The sequence below is a fragment of the Neovison vison genome, chromosome 3 (assembly GCF_020171115.1).
Source record: "Neovison vison isolate M4711 chromosome 3, ASM_NN_V1, whole genome shotgun sequence".
Lineage (NCBI taxonomy): Eukaryota > Metazoa > Chordata > Mammalia > Carnivora > Mustelidae > Neogale > Neogale vison.
The window spans coordinates 105,856,184-105,883,894 of NC_058093.1; the positions used below are offsets into that span (position 1 = coordinate 105,856,184).

Sequence of the window (27,711 nt, forward strand, 5' to 3'; positions counted from 1 at the left end):
AAGGGTAAGTGCTCAGTTTAAAGGGGATGGGACAGATGGAAAAGCTCTCACTTGAAGACACAGCTAACAGTCCGAATAACACAGGGTCATCAGAAAGAAAAGAAGCCAAGTGGGGTCCACACACAGAACTATGCCAAGTGCTGTAGAACAGGGCACATTCAGGCTGTTCAGGCTGCTCACGCCTAACCATAGGAAGCAGAAGGCTCAACAGTGTGCCTAAATTCAAACAAATGGCAAAGAGAGGGATGCCTTGGGTGGCTCAGCCAGTTAAGCATCTGTTCTCCGTTCAGGTCATGAACCCGGAGTCCTAGGATTGAGTCCCACATCGGGCTCCCTGTTCAGTGGGAAATCTACTTCTCCTTCTGCCTCTCATCCCACTCGTACTCTCTCTCTCTCTGTTTCGCTCGCTCTCTCTCTCTAATAAATAAAATATTTTTTTTTTAATGGTAAAAAGAATTGTGAGACAATCCGAGGCCTCTGAGGGGCACCTGGGTGGCTCAGTTGGTTAAGCATCTGATCTCGGCTCAAGTCACAATCTCAGGGTCACGAGATCAAGCCCCACACAGAGTCTGCTCATGATTCTCTCTCTCCCTTTCCCTCTGCTCCTCCCCTATCCCAATCAGGCTTGCAAGCTCCAACTCTCTCTCAAGATAAAAACAAAACAGGAGCCTCTGATCCCAATGTCTGAGCCTCCCACAGAGCCCGGCAGACTCCCAAGCAATCTAATATACAAACTTCTGAAAAAATTAATACTACCCCCAGCGGTTGCACATCAAGGCCACTTGCCCCCAGCCAAGCTTGGTTCCTTTAGGACAACCCTCCTTACTCCATCCCTTGACATGAAATTTGCTGAGTAGGGGGCCATCATTCTCTTACACTGCCACAACTCCCCGGCCACAAGGAGCAGGTCAAGGGTTTGGGGCTGTGCTGGGCTTTGTGGTTGTAATCCAAGCCAGGGAAAGAGAGGCTCCTTCTCTCTCTTGGTGAAGCTGCAAGATGTGAGCCAGGCCCACAGCAGACATGAGTGCAACACAGAAGAGAAGCCACTGGCCAGAGAGAAGCAGAGACCTCCCCAACCTGAGTCCCCAAGGCTGTCCCCATGGTAATCTCAGTCCCCACCCTGGTCAGTGATCCGCCCGAGTACTGCCCTTCTTCAGCTTAAACTGGTTTGAACTCAATTCCCGTTCAATACAAAGTCCATCTGACTCCCTGCCCATGGTCAGAAAGGCTAGTAACAGTTCTTTTCTTCACAGAGCTGTTTAAAAAAAAAAATCCTTAGAATCATAGGCAGAATCAAACAAAATCACACATCTATCCCTCACTGCCCAACAAAAACAAAATTACTATCTGCTTGGTGTTACTTAGCGTTTTCCAGCTTATTAGCCCAGTGAAGGTGAGCTCAGTTACAAGAGGTGTGAAAGCACTTGGGAAAAGCAAAGGAACATTCTAAATAAATGGATTATGATGGGTTTTTTTCTTCTGAAAGCTCTCTGGGGAGATAATCAATATTATTCTCATTCTGGGTAGAAAAAAAAGAAAGCAAACAGGAAAAATACAACTGATAGGGAGACCAATTTCTTTAATCTATCAAAGTGGACTTCGTCGAGGGGTCAGGATTTCGTCCTCTGAACTATGGCCATCTTCTCTGCACGTGTTTATTAATACGCCCAGACAGAACCTTTTCTCATCAACCTTTTGAAGGGGAAATGAGATTAACAAGAATAAAATTATTTACTTCACATCCTAAGATTTGCCCTTACCTGAAAGGTTAGAAACAGGAGAGAGACTCTCCGGTGCTGCCCTAGCTACACAGAGATATCCTTTTTCCATGCAAAAGGAAGACTGTCCAAAGAACAGTAACACCCAGGGGTGGCAGAGACACATTCATGCGCCACTGACGGGCGCAGAACTGGGCCCACTCCAGCCCAGCAATTCATGCGGAAAGGTTTTCAGAACTTCCTACAAACACACACACACACACACACATGCACGCGCACACACACACACACCCCCCAGCATGAACATACATATGTTTGAGGATCCTCACTGTCATGATGCTTACAACAAAAAAAAACCAGAAACTGCGTAGGTGGTAGCAACCAACTATGGATAAAAAATGATGGCTAACCATTCATAGAAAAGAATAATACACTGACATTGTATTAACTCATAAGTGATCTAATTTATTGACTTGGAAAAATGATCATGACATACATTTAATGAAAAAAAATCACAAAACAGCATCTGTAGGCTAAATAAAAGAAACTAGACACAAAACACACACACAAAGAACATGTGTAGTATGATCTGCCTTACATAAATAAGTCTTTCCATTTTTTCTACCAATATAAACAATAAAATAGTGATGGCAAAGGACCAGGAGCGATTTTCAATTTTTTCATTATAACTTTATATTCAGAAGTTTCATTAGTTTGTTCTTGTTTGTACAATAAGCACATATCACTTTTATTATAGGAAAAACAAAATTATTTTTCAAAATAAGCATTTGCAAAAATGCTTCAATTAGGCAAGCTCAAGAGAAATGTTTGAAAAAGGATGTTCCCAAGTTTAGTATGTAAATCACAAAGCATATAAAGACTTAAGACCCTCTGTGAAAGAAGTCAAAGACAGAAATTCTCCTAAATGTTCTTCCAAATTATTTTTTTTTTCCCTTAAAAACGACTTCTCCAATTTAAAAACAGACATGCGGGGTGCCTGGGTAGCTCAGTGGGTTAAGGCCTCTGCCTTCGGCTCGGGTCATGGTCCTGGGGTCCTGGGATCAAGCCCCGAATCGGCCTCTCTGCTCAGCGGGGAGCCTGCTTATTCCTCTCTCTCTCTCTACCTGCCTCTCTGCCTACTTGTGGTCTCTGTCAAATAAATAAATAAATAAATCTTTAAAAAAAAATAAAAATAAAAACAGACATGCATCATGCAGGGAAAGAACTTATCTTTTTTCACTAGGTTATTCACAGTCAATAAATTGTATCCTGAAGCCTGAAATCTTGAAGACTGCTCAAATTCATCCCAGTCCTCCCTACATCCAAACTAACGGCAGAAACCCCCATCCTGTCCTCCTCCCTAACCGCTTACTCCAATTTGCTTCTCCCTACTCCCCTTTATCAGTTCATGCCACCTTCATTAGACAGAACCCTAACTCCTAAAGCAATCTTTAGCACCCAAAAGTCCTTCAGTAGCTCCCACTACCCCTAAAGTCAGTCCCACCACCCCACCAGGCCCCTTATTGCTCAGTCTTACTAGTATAGACCAGCTTATCTCAGAACATGACCTCCATCAAGGTCACCTGCAACATGCTTCTTTGCTGAGCCAGGGGAACCATCTCTCTTCTCTCATACAAGAGTCCAAAAGGACACCTGGCTGGCTCAGTCAGTAGAACATCCGACTCTTGACCTCAGGGATCAATACACAGAAAAATACACTTTGTATGTGTGTATATATGTATTGTATGTAGTGTGTGTGTATACACATGTGTGTATGGGTATTAACATATATAATATAAATATATACATATATACATATTTATGCATACGTGTGTGTGTGTGTGTGTGTATTTCCCCCGACAAAAGTCTTTAGAGAGAGATTCCTATCAGCCACGGAACCTGGCACAAAGCACTTCCTCCCCATCTATAATCCCATCTATGCCATTTTTCTCCTGAGTCCAAAACTCAAGCTGGTGAATTCTGTCCACTAGGACAGTGCAGCAGGATAACCTAGATCTCACTCACTACTGTCTTGCTTCATCTGTTCTCTATGCTCTCCTTTTTTCCCCTCCTGCAAAGTGCCCTCTATTATCCTACTAAATCCAGGAAGGCATCTTGTTATTATCTGCCTTTCAGTATTTCTTGAAAAACCGTTATAAAAACTTATAGCTTACCATCTTTCCATTTCTTCACCCCTCCACTGCTGCTAGCCCAAAACAAACTTCATCACGTTATGCGTGTTCTATGCTCACCAATTATTAAATTCCCTTAAAATTTTTTATGACTGTAAATGGACTTAAATAAGACTAACTTGAAACATTTTTTTTCTTTCTTCATAGTAGTTCCTTTTGGAGATGACTATCAAAATACATACTAATTCTCGGGTGCCTGGGTGGCTCAGTCAGTTAAGCATCTATCTGCTTTCAGCTCAGGTCATGATCCTGGAGTCCTGGAACCAAGCCCCGCACTGGGCTCCCTGTTCAGCAAGGCGTCTGCTTCTCCCTCTCCCTCTGTTGCTCCCCCTTCTTTTGCTTGCTCGCTCTCTCTGTTTCCCTCTGTTGCTCCCCCTTCTTTTGCTTGCTCGCTCTCTCTGTTTCTGTCAAATAAATAAATAGAATCTTTTTTTGAAAATGCTGATAAACAGACATAGGATAAACATTTTTAAACTATTTGGCGTCACCTAATAAATGAAGAAGGAATGATGGAATCAGAAAACCACCCTTTGGCAGCCAACATAGAAATAATTATTTTAGACAAACTTCATCATTGGATGTGAAAATTGGTAAGTAAAAGTTACATGGTCTCAAAGTATCCCCCCACAGGATACCTATTCATTATAAAAGAAAAAAACCCAGCAACTTCTGAAGCTACCTGGCAAAGACCTCTTTTACCAGGTAAGAGAACGACACCACACATCACCGGATAGGATGTACAGAGTACACCTGCATGGTATTCCTGCCCAAAATGCGCCACCTCAATCTAATCTGGACAGTTAAGCAAGCTCAAATTGAAGAGCTTTACTAAATAAATGTCCTATGCTCTTCAAAAGTACTGAGAGAGACAAGGAAAGACTGAAGATCAGCTGCCCCAGACTTAAAGAGACTCTACAGATGAGAACCAAATGCAACTGTGATTCTGGATTGGATTGTGGACTAGAAGACTGTTTTTGTTCTTGCTGTAAAGGACAGTATGAGGACAAGAGGTGACATGTCAATAAGGCTTGTAGATCAGATATGTCTATATTCTACTGACTCTCATACTGACTTAGAGAACTGTGCTAAGATGACATACACAAGAGAAAACACCCAAGTATTTAAGAGCAAGAGAGCACTGTGTCTACAACTTACTCTCCAAAAGTTCACAACTCATGATAACAGGCATACAGAAAGAAGGACAAAACAAATGTGGTGAAATGTTAACACCAGGATCTGGGTGAAACATACATGAAAATTCTTTGCACTGTCTTTTGAAACTTTCCAACAGGTCTGAATATCTTCCAAAATAAAAAGTTTAAAAAGTATATATGGGGACACCTGGCAGGGGAGCAGTCAGTTAACCATCCAATTCTTAGTTTCTGCTCAGGTCATGATCTCAGGGTTGTGAGATCAAGCTCCACATCAGGCTCCTCTCTCAACAAGGAGCCTGCCTAAGATTCTCTCTCCCTCTGCCTCTCCCCCTGCTCTCTCTCTCTCCCTCTCTCTCTAAAATAAATAAAGAAATATTTGGTTTTTTTAAGTATATATACACTCATGAGTCTAGCAGGACCAAAGAACTGTTTTATTGATCTTAAATATTTTAGGTTTTGATTAAAGTAGAAAATGAGCTGTTTATCTCTCAGTCAGGATCATCTCCTAAAGCAATCACCGTTAACTCGGGAGTGAATCCTTACACTCTTTTCTTTATGCTCTGATAAAGAAATTATTATCATTGCTGCAACATTGTAAGAAAATAGCATTGCATATTGATTCAGATGTGGGCTCTAAAGTCAGACTATTCAGATGAAAATCTGGTGTCTTACACCCCCTAGTTAAGTGAACTGAGGCAAGTCTCTTCACTTCTTATAGGCAGTTTCCCCAACTGTAGAGTAGGAATAAACATAGGCTCATCATAGAGCTCCTACATCATGATTTAATGAGGCAACGAATGCAAAGCATGTAACAGTTTCTGGCACATAATGGGCACTTAATAACTGTTAGATATTAGTATTAGTCAACATTAGCTGTGGTTTACTGCCTGTTGGCTCCATCTTCTCACCCCAGCTGTTTCTTTTTCTTTCTATTTTGACACTCAATTTAGGATTTCTTCTATTATATGTACTCTCATTTAAATTTTAGCTTTCTAAAGCAAATCAAAGTATTAAAAATAAAAAGAGAAAGTGTAGTCATCCTAGAACAGGGGTTCTCAACCAATGGATTGGTTTTATGGGTAGGTTTTAAATTCACCCTTAGAATTCTTGGCCAGCTTTTGCTCGTTGTTATCAGCAGTGCAACGGCTCAAGGATTTCTATCTTACTAAAACAGATCTGTGCCCTCTGTTCCAGGCCCAGGCCAACAAGGACTACAGGCAAGGATGCAACCTCAGCCCCTGGAAAAAGTAAGTTTTCTTCTTACTACCAGTAACTCCATACTATGTCCATCATCTTCCTTTCACTGACCACATGCTATAACGCTAAGCAGGACCAGCACCTTATGTACACTGGTTCACTGAATCTGCATAAGAATGCTGTGTAGTAGGTATCACCAGATACCCATTTTACAGATAAGGAGAGTTCCCTGCTCAAAAGTCAAAGGACAGAGCCAGGACAGGAATTCAGACTGTTCATACTCAAATCTGAATGATTTTCAATATACTTTGACGCTATTGCATATTTGTCAACACATATTTAGGAAGAAATGCCATTAATTACATCCATCAACAATCCACAGAAATTTCCCCCCCCCCCTTTTTTTAAACATTTTATGTGAGAGAGAGCAAGAGCAAGAGAGATTACAGAGGGAGAGAGACGCAGACTCACCACTGAGCAGAGAGACCAATGTGGGGCTCGATCCCAGGACCCAGGGATCATGACCTGAGCTGAGGGCAGACGCTTAACCAACTGAGCCATCCAAGTACCCTAAGATTTTATTTATTTATTTATGTGAGAGAGAAAGTGAGAGTTCAGGTGAGGGAGAGGGGCAGAAGGAGAGGGAAAAGAGAATTTCAAGCAGACTCCCCGTTGAGTATGGAGTCCAATGCGGGACTTGACTCCAGTATCCTGAGATCATGACCTGAGCCAAAATCAAGAGTCAGATGCTTAACTGCACCACCCAGGAGCCCCCGAATTTTCTCAAAATAACTTCTCCTGTGGTGTTTTTGCTCTTGCTTAGTACCACTAACTACAGCTTTTCAACTTAAAACAGAGACATCTATCTTTTTAAAATACACCTACCCAAGGAGGATTAAAAGTATACTTACATTGTTAAGCACTGAGTAATACATGGAACTGCTGAACCACTACATTGCACACATGAAACTAAAACACTACGTTAACTACATGAGAATTAAAATAAAATAAAAATAATAAAGGAATGAATGGATGGATGGATGGATGGATGATTGCCAGAAGCATGGTTGCAGTGCAGGGATGGACAAAATGGGTGAGGAGGAGTGAGAGGTACAGGCTTCTAGTTATGGAAAGAAGAAATCATTGGCATAAAAGGCATTCGTGGGGAATACAGTCTATGATTCTGTAATACTGTTGCATGGGGACAGATGTTAGCTACACTTGTGGGGAGCATAGCATAATGTATAGACAAGTTAAATCACCACTGTTGTGCACCTGAAATGAATGTAGCATTATGTGCCACCTACAGTCAAAAAACCTTTTTAAAATAAATGTTTCATAAAATGTAAATGCTGCAATCATTCAATCAACCAATAAAATACACACAGAGAAGTGCGGCTCTTGCAACCACTGGACAACACTGCAGGGAAAAAAATCTGGGAAAAATGAACAGCCTCTGAAAGGAGGCGAGGCTTGATGGCAATACCTAGCGGACTGCCAGAAAAAGAAACAGAAGTCACTTCATCTGAATCCAATAATCTTTTCTGGCTCTCCTCTCAAGGACACAGAGGGAGGAAGAAAAACCTCAATGAAAGCCAAGGTTGTGCAGATAAAGGCCAGGGGAATGAGAGCAACCTCCCTTATCAGTCACACCTTCCCTCCCGCCCATAAAGGGCACCTGATGCAGGGCAGACGTAAACACTGTGTTCTGTAAAGAGGCTTAAGGAAAGACTAAATCTTCTATGGTCTACAAGAAGTGGCACTGCCCAGAGAGGGAGAAACAAGAAAGGAAGTCAGGCTTCTCAGAACCTTTATGAACTCATTCCTTTTGATTCTTCACGGCCCTATGTAATTCTACCTCTCCAACTCAGCTCTCTAACAAACCCTAACATTTTTTTCTTCTCCACAATACAACCTTTATAGACACTCCTATGATGCAGTTTAACGGTTAATGATATCCTATCCTACACTGCGCACTATCCCATCATTTGCCTTACCTGCCCTCCCCTACCCCCATCCCATTAGACCATTAGGGCAGAGACAAAGGAAGCCCCAGGTTAACAGAGAACCTACAAATTTCAAACACAAAGCAGCATGGCATGGGCCCTGAGACAAGCGTGCACGGGGATGATGTCCACAAGTGCCAGATTTAGACAGAGCGAGACTGCCTGGGTACTCATGGTCATGGTCAGGGCGGGGCCCGGGCCCGACGGTCCTCACTGGATGCCCAGCCCCCAGTGCGGTATCTGGCACATCGTAAGTGCTTAATTAACTTCCACTGTTGCATAAACACCTGGGATCAAGTCCAGAAAACCTTAGCTCCTAGCTCTGTCACCTTGAACAAGTTACTTGACTTACTTGAGCATCAGTCTCCTCATCTGTAGAATGAAAGAATGCTACCTACCCCCTACGGTAATTAGACAGTAAAAATGAACTCATATTAGCACAATTTCTGGTACATAGTAAATGTCCCAAAACCATGGGTTATCAGTATTATTTTATCATATTAAATACAGGTCCACAATCACTTATCCAAAACTCTGGCAGCCAGATGTGTTCTGGAATACAAAATTTTTCAGGTTTTACAAAAAGTCAAGCAGTGCCCAGTTACATGCATAGGATAGGAAACATGGAGAGACTAGAACCTACAGACAGAGGGGAGTGGAGAACATATACGTATTGAACAACATCTGGCGCGGCAACCTACAATCAAACATGAATACTTTTGCGGTGAAACATGCGAGGTTAGGAGGCTTCAGGGATTTTGGAACCGAGGAGAAAAGATTCTGGAACCATATTCGCAAAAAACACCTGGTCCACACAAAGCCCACTAAAGGTGCAGGTGCCCGTACCATGAGGGTGTTGGGGCTGGATGGCACTGCGCCGCCTGCTGAACAGAAGGGATCATTCACTGGGAAAGCTGCACAGCATCAGTGTCCCTCAACTCCCTCCAGCTGTGGGAGTCCAGGCAGCCTCTCTGGGTCAGACCATTCTTCTTTCATCCCTTCTCATCTACCATCTTTCATCCCTATCTCAACTAGAAAGAGAAGAGGGGAACACAACAGTGGTTGGAAGTGTATACAAAAATCTACTCCACCACCTTTCTTATTGTTCAAGTATTAATAAAGGAAGAGGGGGTGCCTGGGTGGCTCAGTCAGTTGAGTGTCATCCTTTGGCTCAGGTCATGATCCCAAGGCCCCACATCAGGCTCTCTGCTCAAAGGGAGCCCTCTCCTCCCTCTCCCTGCTGCTCCCCCTGGTTGTACTCTCTCTCTCTGTCAAATAAGGAAAGAGGGAAGGAAGGAAGGAAGGAAGGAAGAGAGGGAAGGAGGGAGGAAAAGAATTTGCACATAGTAGGTCCTCAATGTTCCTGTTTGGGGGCTGGAAAACTACAGTCCATGAGCCAAACTGGTCCTCCATGTTTCTATAAATTAAGCTATTTTGGAACACAGTCATACCCATTCATTCGTGTGTTCTTTGTGGCTGCTTTTGCACGAGAATGGCCCAAATTAGTTAAATACTTGGAAGAAATCCATAAGGCCCACCGAACCTTAAATATTTACTACATAGCCTTTAAGAAAGTTTGAAGACTCTGTTCTGTTCTCATAATTCTGGATAATCTCACTTACCTCATGTATAAAATCAGGGTAGCACCACCTACCCTGCAGGGGCATTGTAAAAATTAAATGAGGTTCCCAAATACAAGGTAACTAAGCAATAAAAGGTCGCTGTTAAACTACAATTAACGCCAAATACAAATCTGTTTACCAAGTTAAGAAATAATCAAATGTAAAACTATTCAAGCTCAAGGACACTATTTTTTTAAATAAAGCATTGCGGTGACATTCTCTGTTAAGGAATAACAATATCCAAGTACTACTGTTTTAAAAGCCTAAAATTGTTTCTTTTCTTCTTTAGTCCTCAATTTTTAAAAAAAAAATCAAGAAGCCAAGCTGCAAAGTCTTAATATGAAATGAATCCTTTCAACCCATAATGTTACATATTACATGTCAGAGAAAACCTAAAATGTACATCAGGCTCTAATGAGAAATCTTGATCTTTGACTAAAAAAGGTGGGTGTGGCCAAAAGCTAAGTTTCCAGATTTTGGTAAAGCTACCAAGACTACTTGCCCAATAGTCTAAGCTCCTGAGTTCACTCATAGAACCAATATTCGCTGAGCCCCTTCTATATTCAGGCTCCAGGCTCCAGGTGTGCAGAGGGCTTGGTGTCCCCACACCAAGAGAGCTTATAAAGACAGAGGGTGCTCATGGCACACCTGGGTGGCTCAGTTTTTGAGTGTCTGCCTTCAGCTCTCGTCATGATCCCAGGATCCTGGGATTGAGCCCTGCAGTAGGCTCCCAGTTCAGCGGGGAGCCTGCTTCTCCCCTTCCCACTCCTCCTGCTTGTTGTGTTCCCTCTCTTGTTGTCTCTGTCAAATAAACAAATAATATTTTAAAAAAACAAAGAAAGGGAGGGAGGAAGGAAGGAGGTGCTCAGAACTATCCAACAGGGTCCTGACCGTAAAGCCATCAGTGTGAAGCTGTATAAGATACTAGAGCCCAGCGGCTCCCAAGAGATTATTCGGTCAAACACTGGCAGTGCACAGACAGGTAAAGCAACTTGTCCGTGCTCACCTCCAATCTGGTAATATATCGCATCTTCCTGACTTCTCTCTCCTTCACACCAGGCTATCTTCCTTAGAAATTACTTTTCTAAGGAAGGGTCAAGTAAATCCCCCCACCACCTCCCCTCCAGCAAGCCTCTGTTTGTTTCCTATGATTAAAAGTCTCTTATGGCTTGTTTTCCTCTCTGATTTTTGTCTTTTTTTTCTCCCTCTTCCCCTATGCTCCTCTGTTTTTTTTTTCTTAAATTCTACATATGAGTGAAATCATATGACAACTGTCTTTCTCTGATGACTTATTTCACTTAATAACACCCTCTAGTTCCATCCATGTCATTGCAAATGGCAAGCCTTCAATTTCTTTTTTTTTTTTTAAGATTTTCTTTATTTATTTGACCCTTGAAGGGTCAAGTCGAATCTTTCACTTTTTGTGATGCTGAAAACGCTATTCTGAAAGACACCACCCCATCTTCAAACCTTGGATTCCTCCAGGAAAGTGTTCTCATGTTCTTCTGCACTCCCACTTAATTCTGCAGGTCTCTGCTACTGCTCCCACCGTTCTATACTGTAACCCTTGGCTTGCTGATTTGTGTTCTCCCTCCCTGCTCCCCCAGTCCAGGGACAGGGACTTCTAGTCCCCTTGAAGACAGGAACCAGTCTTGATTATGACGACCTCAGTGCTTGTTATAGGGCAGGCATGGGACAACTTGATACACTGTCTCATTTATTTGTTGTTGTTGTTGTTTAGAAAAGCACTTTTATTGAAATTTAATTTAAATTTAATTAACATATAGTGTGTTACTGGTTTCAGAGGTAGAGGTCAGTGATTCCTCAATCTTTAATAACACCCAGTGCTCCATCACGTGCCTTCCATAATGTCCATCACCCACTTACCCCATCCCCCCACCACCTCCCCTCCAACAAGCAAGCCTCTGTTTGTTTCCTATGATTAAAAGTCTCTTATGGCTTGTTTTCCTCTCTGATTTTTGTCTTATTTTTCTCTCTCTTCCCCTATGCTCCTCTGTTTTTTTTCTTAAATTCCACATATGAGTGAAATCATATGACAACTGTCTTTCTCTGATGACTTATTTCACTTAATAACACCCTCTAGTTCCATCCATGTCATTGCAAATGGCAAGCCTTCAATTTCTTTTCTTTTTTTTTTTAAGATTTTCTTTATTTATTTGACAGAGATCACAAGTAGGCAGATAAGCAGGCAGAGAGAGAGGGGAGGAAGTAGGCTCTCCACTGAGCAGAGAGCCCAACACAGAGCTCAATCCCAGGACCCTGGAATCACGACCTGAGCCGAAGGCAGAGGCCTTAACCTACACTGAGCCACCCAGGTGCCCCCAAGATTTCAATTTCTGATGGCTGAGTAGTATTCCACTGTGTGTGTGTGTGTGTATCCACCTTCTTTCTCCCTTCATGTGTCGACGGACAGCAGGGCTCTTCCCATAGTTTAGCTATTGTGGACATTGCTGCTATAAACATTGGGGTGCAGGTGCTCCTTCAGATGACATTTGTATTTTGGGGTGAATATCTAGTAGCGCAATTGCTGGGTCATAGGGTAGCTCTATTTTCAACTTCTTGAGGAATCTCCATGCTGTGTTCCAGAGTGGCTGCACCAGCTTGCAATCCTACCAACATACAATGTCTCACTTAGTGCTGGTAACAACTCAGTTATCCCAACACTGTACATAACGGAACCAAACCCCAAAGCCAAAGCCGGGAAAGGTTAAGAGAGCTCGCACGGTATAGCAGACTCTCTGGGTTACCTATTTAACATCCCTATTACCTCAGTCCCATTCTGAACTTCCTCCTTCAACCCATAATATATAAAGCTTGAGTTCTATGTATGAACAAAGGTCCACTATTGCTCAGAGATCTGATGCTGTCCATTATAGTCAGCTCTTTCTTTCATTATCTGCCCTTATTGGACTGGACGCTTAAAAAGAGTGCTTATTCCCTCATGAAACCAGTATTTGTTGAGCAGGAGTCTGACAGTATTCAAATACCATCCCCTCCTTCACATGGCCATATGCTTCACTCAAAGGAGACTGGACTCTTCTTGAGATCAGGAGGTCAAGCATGATGGTGGAAAACAATTAGGGATACCCATCCATTTTCCAATGATGCTGGGATGGGCAGGCAAAGCCATTCTGGCCAATCTGATGTAAAAAGTTCTGCTAGGGAGCTTCTGGGAAAGGCTTCCCTCCAAGTAAAAGACGAAAGCAGACACTCTTCTTCTCTGGACATTGCCTTAGCTACCGCAGACTTCTTGAACTCTAAAAGAAAATTACTCAATTTCCTGGTAGCAATTTGAAGCCAATGAGCGAGCCTTCAGTTACTCTCAGCCAAAAGCATAGCAATGCGCACACGGAGTGGTGGAACTGGAAATCCAACCCAGACAAGGTGATTTTACAGCCCTCGACAACGGCCCTCCACCACCACCCTCCCCTGTTTGTAACACTCCCATCACCCAGCACAAAGGCCGGCTGAGCACATAAGCAGCACTTGCCACCTGCAGCTAAATGAATAAATAGATGAATGATAGAGAAATTAAACTCCGCTTTCAAAGACAGGATAAATTTTATATGTAATTGTAAGTAAAATATCAGGGTCCCAGGTAATACCCCTAATGAGTATGAAGCCTGCTGACTCTTAAATGAGAGCAAGGTTTATAATGCATTTGGAAAACAAGAGTCCACACTAGAGCAAACAAAGAAATCCTGTTTAAGCACCAGTTTCCAAATCCAAACCAACCTCAGAAAACTGAGTCAATGAAAAAGCACAAGAGATTCTGTTTCCTGTGAGCCCCTTTCCCAATCCCAATGTCTACAGCACCTATTAGAAGTCATGCCAACACCCTACTGTTCTATCGCAATCTTGACCCAAAGGGGCCACCTCTTGGCAAACTAAGAAAGGGGAGGGGAGGTAGAGAGAATGACACCTCTGCAGCACAAGTCCAGTCCAGTTTTTAGTCACAAAAGCTCAATCCTTGAATGGTAAAATGGTCAATCGTGACAACTCATTTGGGTCTTGGGACCCTGCCTGCATCTCCTACCCACCAAAGGCACACGCCCACTTCAATCTTTAGAACCAGAAGGATATCCTCCAGGCCATAACATATAAGTCACAGAAGAGCCCTTGGCAACCCATACTATTTCTGGCCAGGTACCTAGGCCGACTTCAAAACAGAGATCTGAAGGTAAAATGCGCCACACACTACTGCCCATTCCATCCCCAACAGGAAATCAGTGAAGATGTTTGCTACTTATGAAGCGCCACTCACCAACATCTCATGACCCTTTCAATGTAAGATAGAACATTCACTTCAACTTCAGGGCTGCAAATGGTTGTAAACTTCCCAACATAAAAGCCTCTCTTTATCTGTTCACTTGACCTTCTTTCAAAGTGCGAAAGCATAAGGATTCTTTGATCTCCAACAAGAATTAAAGAAGACCCTACTTGCTCCAAAAGCCATAGCCTGAGTGTCTTACTGGAAGCCACCTACTAATGGCTTCCAAAGGAGTCTTCTTCCTAAGGACCAGCTCTGACCCACCAAGGCAGCCCAGCCACCTACATGAGTGCCTTCTAAAGCACAGCTTACCTTGTAATTGCTAGAGTTCACCCAAGAGGTAGCAAGCCCATCCACAAGTTTATCTAACATGGTCTGGTCATGTTCAAGGTCAGCAGACTTCTGTTTGTCTGAGAAATAGTCTATAAGTTCTTGGCCAACCTGTAGTCGTTTCCCCACATCCTTCTGCAACACCTGTGCCAGGCAGGACTCCATGCGAGGCTCCATGGTGGAATTCAAATCCAGATCCAGCAGAAGCTAGAGGGCAGTCAGGGTGACACCCTCCCAGGAAATATACCCGGGAGGTTGCCTCTTTGTTCGATGAAAGTTACTAAGAGCCTGTGTTTCAAAGATGCAATCCGGGGAATGGCAACAATGCACCATGTGTGTCTGAAGAGCAGCTGGTAGGATATTAAAAGTCCAATTTAAATAACTAGTAGGAGATAAAGGAGTGAGTGGCCAAGTGAGGTTCTGCTATTGGGTCTGAAATTCTTCATAATTCAGCAGTCCATTCTGAAAAAGGAAAGAGAACGACATATCAGCACGGAGAACAAAACATCTAAATGTTATGAAACATTAAATCAAAGACAAAGCAATTCACGCTGCAGAATCATTTATAATCGCAAGTGGAGAGAGAAGCATGAATGCTTGGCAACCATACCAGAATAACATAATTATTATTTTTACCAGGAGGAACATGGAAGCCCAAAGCAAAGAGCCAATGAGCTACACAGTTGGTAGGTTGATGTTTTTCACAACTTTCCAGCTTGTAAATGAGCCAGTCAGGAAAGCAATCTTCTGCTTCAGCTAGCATATTTATTTGTCACTTAAATTTTGCTTCCCACCAAAAACCTAACACCCTCTGCGTGTGAATCACTGGAGGTACTGTCGCTTATTGCCATACTCGGAGTTTTCTTTAAAAAAAAAAAAAAAAAAAGCGCTGGAAATGGGGCAGGCTCCATAGAAACACCACTGACCGAAGTGGCCGGGCTGATAACATGAACCAGAGACAGCACGTCCATCAAGCTTCTTCGGGAGCTTGACATCAGAGTGAACAGTCGTCCCTGCCACCGCCTTCTCCCTCCAACAAAGAAAAGGGAGCGATGGGAGGGAGAAATAGGAATAGGCCCACACGCTGATCACTTATGGACAGTATTCTCAGCTGAGAACAGCACCATTTGGACCTGGTGGTCTGTTAAAATCGGGAGATCTCAAAATCATGTTACAGGAAAGTTGTACCAAACTGTTTTCATTAGATAAACTCGGGAAGCTGAACACTTAATTTGTGGCTGCTGGAGGAACCGTACACATCCATTTCTTACTTCAATTTCTTGTCTTGACTCTTTTCATTCTAACCAAAGATGACTCACGAAAAACCTGTCTTCAAGACACAGCAACTCCCTGCCTCTGTACTAAATGGAACCGCTCCTCACAGCAACAGTCAATCCCCTCCTCTCGGGGTCCCAGGAGGTAACTATGAACTTACCCATCAAGTAAAATCACAAGTCCATGCAGAAGAATTCCTCCCCTTTCTAACATCCCCTTATCCATCCCTACTCTCAGGATGAAGAGCACAGTGCACTTTCCGAGTTCCAAAAGCACAGAATTCTGACACCAAATGGAATCATTTAAGTTGAGTCATTCAATGAGGAAGACCCTCCTTTAAAGCCCCTGACACACGATTACCCATCTTCTACTTGCATGGGGCTGGGGGCAGGACAGCATTCGAGATAACTCACTGTCTCACATGGCAAAAGAGACAGCTGCTTTCCAGTCACTTCCATACTGTGGAACTGGTCTCTTCTTCTTAAGAAGGTTCTTCAAATACATAAAAGCAGCTACTACCCTTCATTCCAATTTTTAGTCTGAACAAAATATCCCCAGTTCATCAATTAGCTCCTACGTTGGCCTAATGAAGGTATCAGTGATACAGGAAAACTGGAGAAACTAACAGAACCTTTTCTCTCTTGGCCCAATATTAACCCAAGAAGCAAATCAAACAAGGGTGGGCTTGTGGTGGATTAAAAATGGCCACTAATTCTTTGTTTCTTTTTTCCCCCCGCCAAGGTGGGAACTTAGTCCCCTCCACAGTGACCCAAGGTTGGCCCTGTGACCTGCTTTGGCCAGTAGCAAACCAGCTACCGCAAAAGGAAGCAGAGATGTGACAGGGAAGCACTGCAGCTTGCCCTCTTAGAATGCCGCCCTAGGCCTGCCATGCAGTGAGGAAGCTCCTGGAACCAGAGAGTCCGTGTGAAAGAGAACCAACATGCCCCAACCAGCAGCCAGAAGCACTGCAGGACTTGGGAGTGCATCCATCGGGGACCACTTAGCTCTTTCATTCTGCAGCTACGCAAATAAGTCTAAGGAGACAAGCAAAAAAACTACCCAGCTGAAACACAGAACTATGAGAGAGAATATTTCATTGTTGTTTTAAGCCACTAAGTTTGTGGTGGTTTGTTATACACCGACAGATAACAGATATACTCCGCCTTCCCCTAAACATCTATCTTTCATTCTCAGTGAAAAGACTCTCCTATCCTTTACTCACTCCTTCCAGGGTCCTAAAATCAACAGATGTTAACCAATAATGAGGAGAACCACATGGTTTTTAAGCACCTACTTGAGGTGTCAAGTTCCATGCTAGATCATTTATATCCATTATCTTTAATTCTCCAACCAAGTGTATAAAGTAGGTACTGAAATCCCATTTTACGGATAAAGAAACCGAGGTAATTTTCCAAGACCACACAGCCAATTAAGTTTCCTTTCCCACCTTCAAACCCTTATGATTATAAGTCTGGCCTACTCCTCTCACTCAAGGAAAGGGGGGGTCAGACTTCATGCTCAGGTAGGAAGCAACAGGCAAGAGAACAAACTCTCCATTGCTAGGAGAGGAATGATCCCATTCATTCCAAGCTCCCCTTCAATAAGAATGGTCCATGATTTCTAACAAATAAAAGTATATGCTTCTTGAAGGTTACTATGCAATGAAGGCTTAACATGACAAATTCCTATATACAAACCCACAGAATGAAAGGTATCAGAAGCCCCTAGGCATTAAGCAGACTGGGTTCCCTCTTTTCTCCTTAAATTTAAAAAAAAAAAGTAACTGATAATCCTCTCTTATATTTATTTTTATTAAACTGGATTTTGGGGGACCTTTTTCCTGTGCTCTTGAACATTTTCTCCATTTCTACTTCCAAAGGCATTCCGGGAGTATCAATCACATGGGTCCCAACTCACAAGGTACAAAAGTACAAAAATCTCCCTCCCACTCCTGCCCTCTAGCTGCCCGGTTTCTCTGCCTAAAAGCAAGTAATGTCCCTAGTTTCCGGTGTATCCTTTCAGAGATATTTTTAGCGATCCAAGTAAATAAATAAGTGCCCTTTTCCCTGTACCTACCAGGAATTTTCTAAATCAATAAAAATATAAGCAAAACTTCATATAGCAACAGAATTATAAAAACATTATATTAAAAAAAAAATTATATTTTAAAAATGCAGAAAACGGAATATAAACAAACAGGAGGAGGAGGTAAAAAATCTCTTGCTTCTACCCACGTCCTGTCCAGGCTCTCTTCCAGGGAGAGCGCAACAAGGAAACAGGTCTAAAGTGAACCTAGAACCCAAGGTCCCAGATGTTACCTGTGGCTGGGCCAAATTAAAAGCAGGTCTGTTATGTGTAAGGCATTACTGGAAGGCACTGAGATACAAGAGTAAACAGGACTCAGCCCTTGCCCAGAGAGAGCTTAAGAAACAAGCAAAGCACCTCTTTACTTTAGTTCTGAAATCACCATTCAGGAGAGAAGCATCGTACAGGTGATTACCTGACAGGAATACTAACATCAGAGAGTACTCAAGTAGCACCTGGGTGGCTCAGAAGGTTCAGCATCTGACTCTCGATTTCGGCTCAGGTCATGATCTCAGGGTACCGAGACCAAGCCCCATGTCAGGATCTACACTCAGCCGGGACTCAGGCTTGGGATTCTCTCTCTCCGTGTCCCTCTGCGCCTCCCCTGCCCTCCCTCTCTAAAGAAAAAAAATAAAGAAATTGCTCAGAATGTTGGACTGCGTAAATCGTGGGGATGAAAGCTACAGCACAGGGAATAACAGCAACAGCACTGTATGCAGAGACGGCAGCTACACTTCTGGGGAGCGGAGCATGCTGTACAGACTTGGGGACTCACTATGTCATACACCTGAAACTAATGCCATACTGCATGTCAACTATACTTCAGTAAAAAGAAAAAAAAAAAAAAGACTCAAAATGTAACACTATTTCCAAGTTTTTTTAAAAAGTTCTACTTGTACACATTTTCCAAAATAAATGTAAAAGTGATATAAAAGGAAAGGCAGGTACCTTAGAATAGCCAAGTACCTTTCCTCTTCTTATCAGGCTAAGTGTTCTCCTTCAGCAAGATCTCACCATAAAAGCCATGGAGCCCACTAGATGTTATTGTATCAGACCCTGGAAAAGGGATACATTCCAGGTATTTCTGAAAAAAATGCCCCAACTCCTCTAGAACTCCTCCCCACCTGCAAAGGGCCTTTCTATTCCCCAACATCACCACCGTTGTTTGCCCCCAGTAGAATAGTTAGGGTCCAAGGCCCCCAACCTTTTCCTGCCACATCATCTTGGTCTATACCTATGGAGAAAAAACAGTAAGAGGTCAAGACAATGGTCCTAGAGTCATTCTCCTTTACAGTACCCAGGAAAGTAGAAATTAACAGAGCAACATTTACCAGAACAATAGCCCAGCTCCTGCTAGGGACCAACAGGAAGAAGTTAAAAAATACCAACTTCAACAAGAATGAAGAAACACACAATTAGAGAGCCTGAGGTAATCAAAAGAACAACACAGTTAAGAATTCCAGCCTCCAATCTTGACTCTGCCACTTCCTGAGTGGCACTGGGGAGAATACTGGCTCTACATTCATTAAACAAGATGACGAATGGAAAGGGTTTGCACAGGACACTTTTAAAAATTAGCTCCTGGGGCACCTGGGTGGCTCAGTCGGTTAAGCATCTACCTTTGGCTCAGGTCATGATCCTGGGGTCCCAGAACAGAGCCCCACCTCTGGCTCCCTGCTCAGTGGGGAGCCTGTTTCTCCCTCTCCCTCTGCCCTTCCCCCCAGTCACCCTCCACCTCCACTCATGCTCTCTCTCAAATAACTATGTAAAATCTTAAAAAAAAATTAGCTCCTATCTCTATCTCCTTAATTGCCATAATTACTGTGTGGCTCTTAGGTACCCAACTATAGAGGCATATTAACAACGGAGGATGGAGGGAGGGTGGGGTTAACAATGGAGGATGGGGGGAGGGTGGGAGAGAACAGAACCAACTATAAACTCTGCTCTGTAGACTTCTCGGTAAGAGAAGCTACAAGTAGAATCATTTTTACCTAGTAGTTCAAAACAAGTTAATCTTTCTCATAAATCTGTGAGTTGGCTGGGCCCAGCTAGAAGGTTCCTCTACAAATCTCACCTGGGATCATTCATGCCACTGTTGTCATCTGCCGGCTTCACTTGGGCTCAAGAAAACACAGTGGCATCACTCCCATGTCTGACACACTGATGCCGGCTGCTGGCTGGACCTCTCGCCACACGGGATCTCTGACCACTCAGTAGCCTAGCCTGCAGCTCACTGTACAGTGGTGAAAGCATTCCATGGTAGCGAAGGGGCAAGGTGCCAGGCTGCTCAAGGCCTGGAAACCAGAACCTGCAAATCACTTCTGCTACATTGTGGGGTCAAAGCAAGTCACAAGGCCAGCCCAGATTAAGTGTGAAGAGATGGATTCTACCAATTAATAGGAGCTGCAGAACATTGTGGCCATGTGTTTCAATCTAACACATACACATCAATGGATGTTTGAGAATACATGGACAAATAGCTGGGCTGAATACATCTGTATTCTGGTTACCCATTACCAAGCTAATCTCGATGACTTTTACTGACTCATCACATAACACATCTCGCTACAGAAAATACGATACACCTAATTATAATCTATGGCTTGACTTGAAAATGTTTCCAACTTACTTGGAGGCAACAAAATGCACAAAAAGCTTGTCCATGTAATAATTCACCACAAACACAGGGTACGCATTAGATTTCACAGGTAGAATGTTGTACCCGCCAGTTAGGGGTATGTGTAAGTACTGTGGCAATTCAGAGAAGGGATGGATTGAGAAGGCCTGGAATGACCGAGACAAAACTATGTATGCCCATCAGATAACAGGGGAAATGATATAACTAAATGCGGGGAAAAAAATGCGGGAGGAAGACACTTGCAAACCGTTGAGGGAAGAAGCATGCTAAGGCGAGACCGTGCAATGACAGGGGGACATCATTATTCCCTTTTCAAAGATAAAGAGATGAAACTCAGAGCGGCCCCAACCAACCAAAAACTGCCCAGAGTTTTAAAGTTAATAATGTCAGGCAGTAACTGAAAACCAGAGCTGTCTAGCCGTATGGTTCATATTCTTAACACTATACTAAAACACTCCACAACTCCAACACTGCCACATCGAAAACCCAAAGTACAGGCACTTAACAGTTGAAACACGAAAATGGTAAAAAGCTATAGCGTGTGGGGCATAAGAAGTAGAGGATTAGTGGGACGCCTGGGTGGCTCAGTTGGTTGGACGACTGCCTTCGGCTCAGGTCATGATCCCGGAGTCCTGGGATCGAGTCCCACATCAGGCTCCCAGCTCCACGGGGAGTCTGCTTCTCCCTCTGACCTTCTCCTCGCTCATGCTCTCTCTCACTGTCTCTCTATGTCAAATAAATAAATAAAATCTTTAAAAAAAAAAAAAAAGAAGTAGAGGATTAGGAAACAAGAAACCAAATCACAAGTACCTAGGAAGCTTTACCAAAATAATATTCCATATTATAGGACCAAGAAGGACAATTTAAACTAGCAGCACAACAAAGTGAATAACCACATTGAAAATGTCCCTGGAAAATATGCAGAAAGTGGTCATAATAATTTTAAAGCCAACTCTGGAAGCCAGAAATTAGCAGAATTTATTCACATGAAGTCAAAAGCATGTGTTTCTATCAATAAGGCAAACTCTTCTAATGATTCTATAATACGGTCTGAAATTTTACAAAGACACTCTGTCTTGCCCTGCCAGCAATAAATCTCCATTCTCACTCTACCTGTGCCTTCTGTTCTTGCCTTCTCTTCCCTTCTAAGCCCACCCACTTCTGAGCTCACGCATTCACTCAGTGAACATTTACGCTGGGCCAGTCACGTGAGCAGCGTGTACTGTGTTAATGGCCAGAAATCACAGAATGTGAGGCTTGGTCCAGGCCCTCCAGGAGGAGCCCATCCCCGGAAGAAGAAAGAGATAGAAATGCAAACAGCTGCAACAGTATTAGGAGGAGTCCTAAGCAGGATGTTTGTAGAAGGTGCTGCAGGTGGCACAGAAAGGAGAGAAAATGTTGCCTGAGGAAATCCAAGTGGAAATCCCAGGGCTGGGGCAGGGCAGCTCACGCCGTGCAGACACAGCACTCACGCTCCCGGCCAGCCCCTGCTTTCATTTGTCAGCCTGCAGTCACTGGCCAGCTTCAGGTGGACTGGGGCTCCAGCCCCCGTGTCTCCCTCCTTCCCTGCCTCAGCATCCTTCAGTGTCCCGTCTTTCCAGCCACCTCAGACCTCTAACCTTCTGGGTGTCCGCTCTCAGGCATCAGCAACCCCTCCTCGTCTCTCAGCTCCCTGAAAGGTTCTGCAATCCAGCTTCTCAACCACAGCAGCCCATCCTTCCAGCTCATGCTCAAGCACGTGGTGCCAGGCTCCTCAAGTCCATAAAACACCTTCCCAATTTGACCTTCCTTTTATTCTGGACTCAATTCCACAGGGGTGTTAAGAGCTTGAAACTACCCTCAACTTTCTCTCCCGATGTGATAGCTGCCGAGCAAGTCTGAACCTTGGAAGAACCTGACACACAATCAGGTAATCAGGTGCCTTCTCCGGCCTGTCCGTCATGCTGAAGGAACACATACGTGCATGTGTCCAACTGGTTTCATTTTACACTGAGAATCTCAAACTTCACAAAGTATCCCAAGCTAGCATCCCAACTCCTGTTCTCTAGTGAGTTTGCTCTGCCCTCCTCCTCAAAATGCCTTTCCCGTCTTCTCCCCAGGGGAGAAGTACTCTGCCTGTAGCCTGCACCCTTCTCCCCCCACCTCTCAGGACACCAGGTGCACTGACGTACTTCCTGTTCGCCCCACAGCCCCTTCGATTGGGCATCACTGGCCACTGCTCCCGGGGAGCTGCTCATCAGGATCACAGATGACTTCCATGCTGGCAAATCCAAGCAATACTTTGCTCTACTTGGCTAACTCCAAAATTCCGCAGCATTCTAAGGCTGGCCGCGCCGTCCTTCTTGAAAAACTTCCCACTTTCATGAAAACAAATGATATGCCTTCCTGCAACTTTTCTGGCTGCACCTACTTGAGCATTTCTCTAACCATCTCTGCTCTGCTTTCAGAGTGGCTGAGGGGCCCAGACCAATGCCTCTCATCTTCTCATCTTGCTCACTCCAAAACACTCAAAATCCATCGCCAGGAAATTTACAAACTGCCTTTAAACTGATGACTTCCACATTGTTACCTCTAGGGTATCTCTGAACTCATGGCCCCCACTGGCCTCACTCTTGCTCTTCTTTCAGCCTTAAATACTGTCCATGTGCCTACAGTAGCCTGGCTGTGGGCCTCAGGGCTTCAGCTTAAAGGTCACCTCCTCAACAAGTCCTTCAAAGACCACTCAAAGGAGGGCCCCATCACTGCACCCTGTTCCATTCCTTTGAAACACTTACGACAAACATTCTATCACGTTTGTTTACATATTTGCTGTCTGTTTCCCTACAGGACTGTCAGTATTATGAAGATGCGGATCCTGTTTATTACATTCACCTAATGCCTATAACTATGCCCATTATGCTCAAGCATTTGAGAAATATTTGTTTTTTTCTTTTTCCAATTTGAGAAATATTTGTTAAAATAATGAAGTTTGAGCTGAAAATCAAAATCACTGCAATCATTAATTGAGGTCATTTTCTTCTTGGGGAGTAGGAGTAACTGGAGGGTAGGAAAAATGTTAAAATAACATTCCAGGTAAAAGGAATGTGCAAATAGATATGGACAAAGCACAAACAGAAGAGACTGTCAGAGGAAAACCAGCAATTTGGGAAGGCCAGAACACTAGCTCCCAACCTGTAAACACTAACCCCACCTCTGAGATGAGAGCACATAGTTATTACAAGAATGTCTGAGCTTTTCTCCATATGCACACCAAACATTACCCATGAACTGAGTTGTCTTCATATCCACAATTTTTCAAACTCAGGTACAAGCAGTTATGAATTTTTAAAGGCAAAGGTAATACAAAAAGTAATTCTAAATTCTTTTAGTTTGATCATTTTTCTCAACTAATATGAGAAATTCCACTTCTGTAGAGCTCTGTGACACTGGACACTAAAGAGTTCTTAGCCTCAAAAGTCTGGAAATAACCAATTAGGCATAGAGCAGAAAGACTGGACACAGACAATGCCCAACAATCATTTTCTAGCCCCAAAGGCAGGAGGCCTTCATTCAGAAAGCTCTAAACAAATGAACAGTAGAATCAGGAGACTTGGGTGGGCAGGAAATTATTTTCCTTGGAAAGATCATTAAAATCTGGAATTATTCAAGTGATCACAAGACCATAAGATTCTGTGGGAGGGCAGAAAAAAATCAGAGTTAATCTCTCTATCTCAATCACTCACCCCAGTATGAATAATAATTAACTACAGTGAAGTTAGAACAAAAAAACAGCCATAATGTATAATGCAAATGCCCAAAATGGAATAAGAGGGGAAGATTTACCATATTCCATTGCAAGGGCAGGCCATATGAATAGGAAAAAAATCATTAACACTGCTTAATTTCTGGTAGTGGGTTATAGATTTTTCATTGCACTTTTCTGTGTTTTCTAAATATCTTCTAATGAATACATGCTCCCTTCATAATTACAAGTAGTAAAATACCATTCAAAACTTAGGCACTGCCATCTCATAATGAAGGAAAATCTCTCAGTATTATGGAATACAATGTACAACTGTCAATGTATATAAAACAAGAAGAAAGTCTGAAATTCATAAGAAAATGAAAGTAGTGCTCCAAAAATTTCCACCAAATATGTGGTGGTGAAAAACACCACGCTGGTGAAGAAAAATAAATGCCGAAACAAAAACAACAACCCAGCAACTCCACCTCACTGTACATATACTGTAAGAAAATAACAGAAGGTACTACCCCAGCGCCAGATAACTTCTTCAGTTACTACTTGCCTTCACCAGTATTTTAATGAAGTAATTTTTTAATCTTTCAGATTAAAATATTTGAGTATTAAAATATCAAAAATGGGGCACCTAGGTGGCTCAGTGGGTTAAAGCCTCTGCCTTCGGCTCAGATCATGATCTCAGAGTCCTGGGATCCAGTCCCGCATTGGGCTCTCTGCTCAGTGGGGAGCCAGCTTCCCCCTCTCTCTCTGCCTACTTGTGATCTCCCTCTGTCAAATAAATAAATTTTAAAATAATCAAAATAAAATAAAATATCAAAAATATTTAAAATAAAATACTGTTTTCTCTGTGAACGGTAAAAGCAGGAGATAGCCTTAATTTTGTTTTTGCTTCTCCTGGGGCAGGTTTAAAATAATAAAAATTGTTTCCACTTTTATGCTGCTCCTCATGGAGTGCCTGGGTGGCTCAGTCGTTAAGCTTCTGCCTTCGGCTCAGGTTATGATCCTGGAGCTCTGGGATCAAGCCCCTCCACTGGGCTCCCTGCTCAGCAGGAGGCTGGCTTCTCCCTCTCCCACTCCCCCTGCTCGTGTTCCCTCTATGTCAAATAAACAAAACCATGGGGAAAAAAAAAAAAAAAAGACTTTCTCAAAGATGCAGGAAGATGGATATGCATCGAGAATTGCCAAAATTAGGTGATAAGCGCCTAGGAGTTGTTATACTCTTGTCTTTACTTCTGTATGTTTAAAATTGCCCATAATCTTTTTTAAGAGTTTATTTATTTATTTGAGAGAAAAACAGAACACAAGTAGGGAGAAGAACAGAGAAGGAAGGGCAAGCAAACTCCCCACTGAGCGGGGAGCCCAATTTGGGACTCGATCCCAGAACCCCAAGATCATGACCCTAGCCAAAGTCAGACATTTAACTGACTGAGCCACTCAGGTGCCCTGTCTGTATTTTTTTTTTTTAAAGATTAATTTATTTATTTTAGAGAGGCAGAGGGAGGTTGGGGGGGGGGGCTGGCAGAGAAGGAGGGAGAGGGACAAGAGAAGTAGACTTTGTGCTGAGTCTGAAGTGGGCTTATCTCATGACCCTGAGATCACGACCTGGCCAAAACCAACAGTCAGAGCCAGACACCCCTATCCATAATTTTTAAGTATTATAAAGCTTAAATCCACATGGTAGAAAAAAAAACACGAAATGCTTGTAGTAAAACTGCTCATTAACTAAACAAATGAGGATGTGAAATGATATTAAATTATACATATGTATAGTATAATACAGCCTACATGTGGAAAGAATCATAGGAAAAAAACAGAGTATGTAAAGTATTAAACTGTGGCCTCTGGGGATGCCTGGGCGGCTCAGTCAGTTGAGCCACTGCCTTTGGTTTGAGTCATGATCCCAGGGTCCTGGGATCAAGCTCCAGAGCGGGCTCCTTGCTCACTGGGGAGCCTGCTTCTCCCTCTGCCTGCTGCTCCTCCTGCTTGCTCTCTCTCAGTCTTCCTCTCTCTAATAAATAAAAACTTAAAAAATAAAAAATAAAAAAATAAAGAGTAATGGGTTTATGAGGGTTTCTGTCCTACTTCTTTAAAATTTCTTCTACTTTCTGTATTCTTGAAAAGACATAAAGCTTTTAAAAAGTTTCAAAACAAAAGACCAGTTACCCAAAATTATCCAATTTTATTCATGCAAAGTCTGTAAGACCAAAACTAACTGGAAATACCTCACGATTCACTGCGGACTCATTTTCTCCCAATGCAAAATATTTAACATATACACAAGACTGCTGTCAGCATTCTCATACCAAAGTGTTACCTCATCAACACAGTTACCCTGGGGGAAGAGAGAATCATGATACAGATAGCAGCTTCCCAAGGAAGGATCTTAAATGGAAATAAGAGACTGCAGTAGAGAACCCAGCTTACTGGGGAGAGGAGCCTCACTGGAGACAATATGTGGCTGAAAAACTGGCTCATCTAGAAAGAGGGGATGTAAGTTTCTACTCAATCTAGCAACACTTGATTTCTATAGTATTTTTCAGAGCTTTCTTATCCTTTCATAGTCCTAGTCAAACAGTATCTTTTTTACTTGTTTACTATACTAATGAAAAACAGATCACTAAACCTAAACTCCTTACGTGATTTTTTCAGTAACAGCTTTACGGAGATATAATTCATATGCCATTAAGTTCACCCTCTTAAACTGACTATAATTCAACAGTTTTTATTATATTCCCAAGATTGTGCAACTATCACCACTATTTAAGAACACTTTTATTATCTCAAAATAAAACCTCATATCCTTTAGCAGTCACTCCCCAGATTCCTCCCCTAAGCCCATGAAAACCAACAATCTACTTTCTGACCAAATGGATTTGCCTACACTGGACATTTCATTTAAGTGGAGTCATAAAATATGTAGCCTTTTGTGTCTGGTTTCTTTCACTCAGCATACTATTTTCAAGGCTTATCCATGTTATAGCATCTATCAGTACTTCATTCCTTTTTATGGCTGAATAATACTCCATCGTACAGACGTACTATATTTGTTCATAAACTTACCTGTTGATGGATATTTGGATCGTTTCTACTCTCTGGCTATAATAAATAATGCTACTATGAACACTCCTGAACAAGTTTTATACGGACACAATTTTAATCTTATTCAATACACAACAGGTGTTAACTAGAATATGGATACAGTAACTATGTTTAGCTCTTGGAAGAACTGCCAACCTATTTTCCAAAATGGCTACACCATTATACATTCCCACAAGGAATTCATGAGGGTTCCAATTTCCCTACATCTTCAGCAAGACTTACTGTCTATTTATTACAGCCATTTTAGTGGGTGTGGAATGGCATCCCACTGTGGTTTTGATTTGCATTTCCCTAATGACTAAGGATATTGAGCTTCTCATCATGGGTGTGGCCATTTGAACATCTTCTTTGGAGAAATGTTTAAT

At 42.7% G+C, this 27,711-nt stretch overlaps 1 protein-coding gene across 25 annotated transcripts in view; it reads right to left on the reverse strand.

The window, feature by feature from the left end:
* CLASP1 (cytoplasmic linker associated protein 1) overlaps positions 1 to 27,711 on the reverse strand; it is a 269,463-nt gene that overhangs the window by 218,635 nt on the left and 23,117 nt on the right. For all 25 annotated transcript variants that reach the window (XM_044242650.1, XM_044242649.1, XM_044242648.1 and 22 more), the window contains exon 2: positions 14,493 to 14,972. In XM_044242650.1, coding sequence (XP_044098585.1) covers positions 14,493 to 14,687 — 195 coding nt within the window. In that variant the 5' untranslated portion in view covers positions 14,688 to 14,972. The remainder of the gene's footprint in view (positions 1 to 14,492; positions 14,973 to 27,711) is intronic.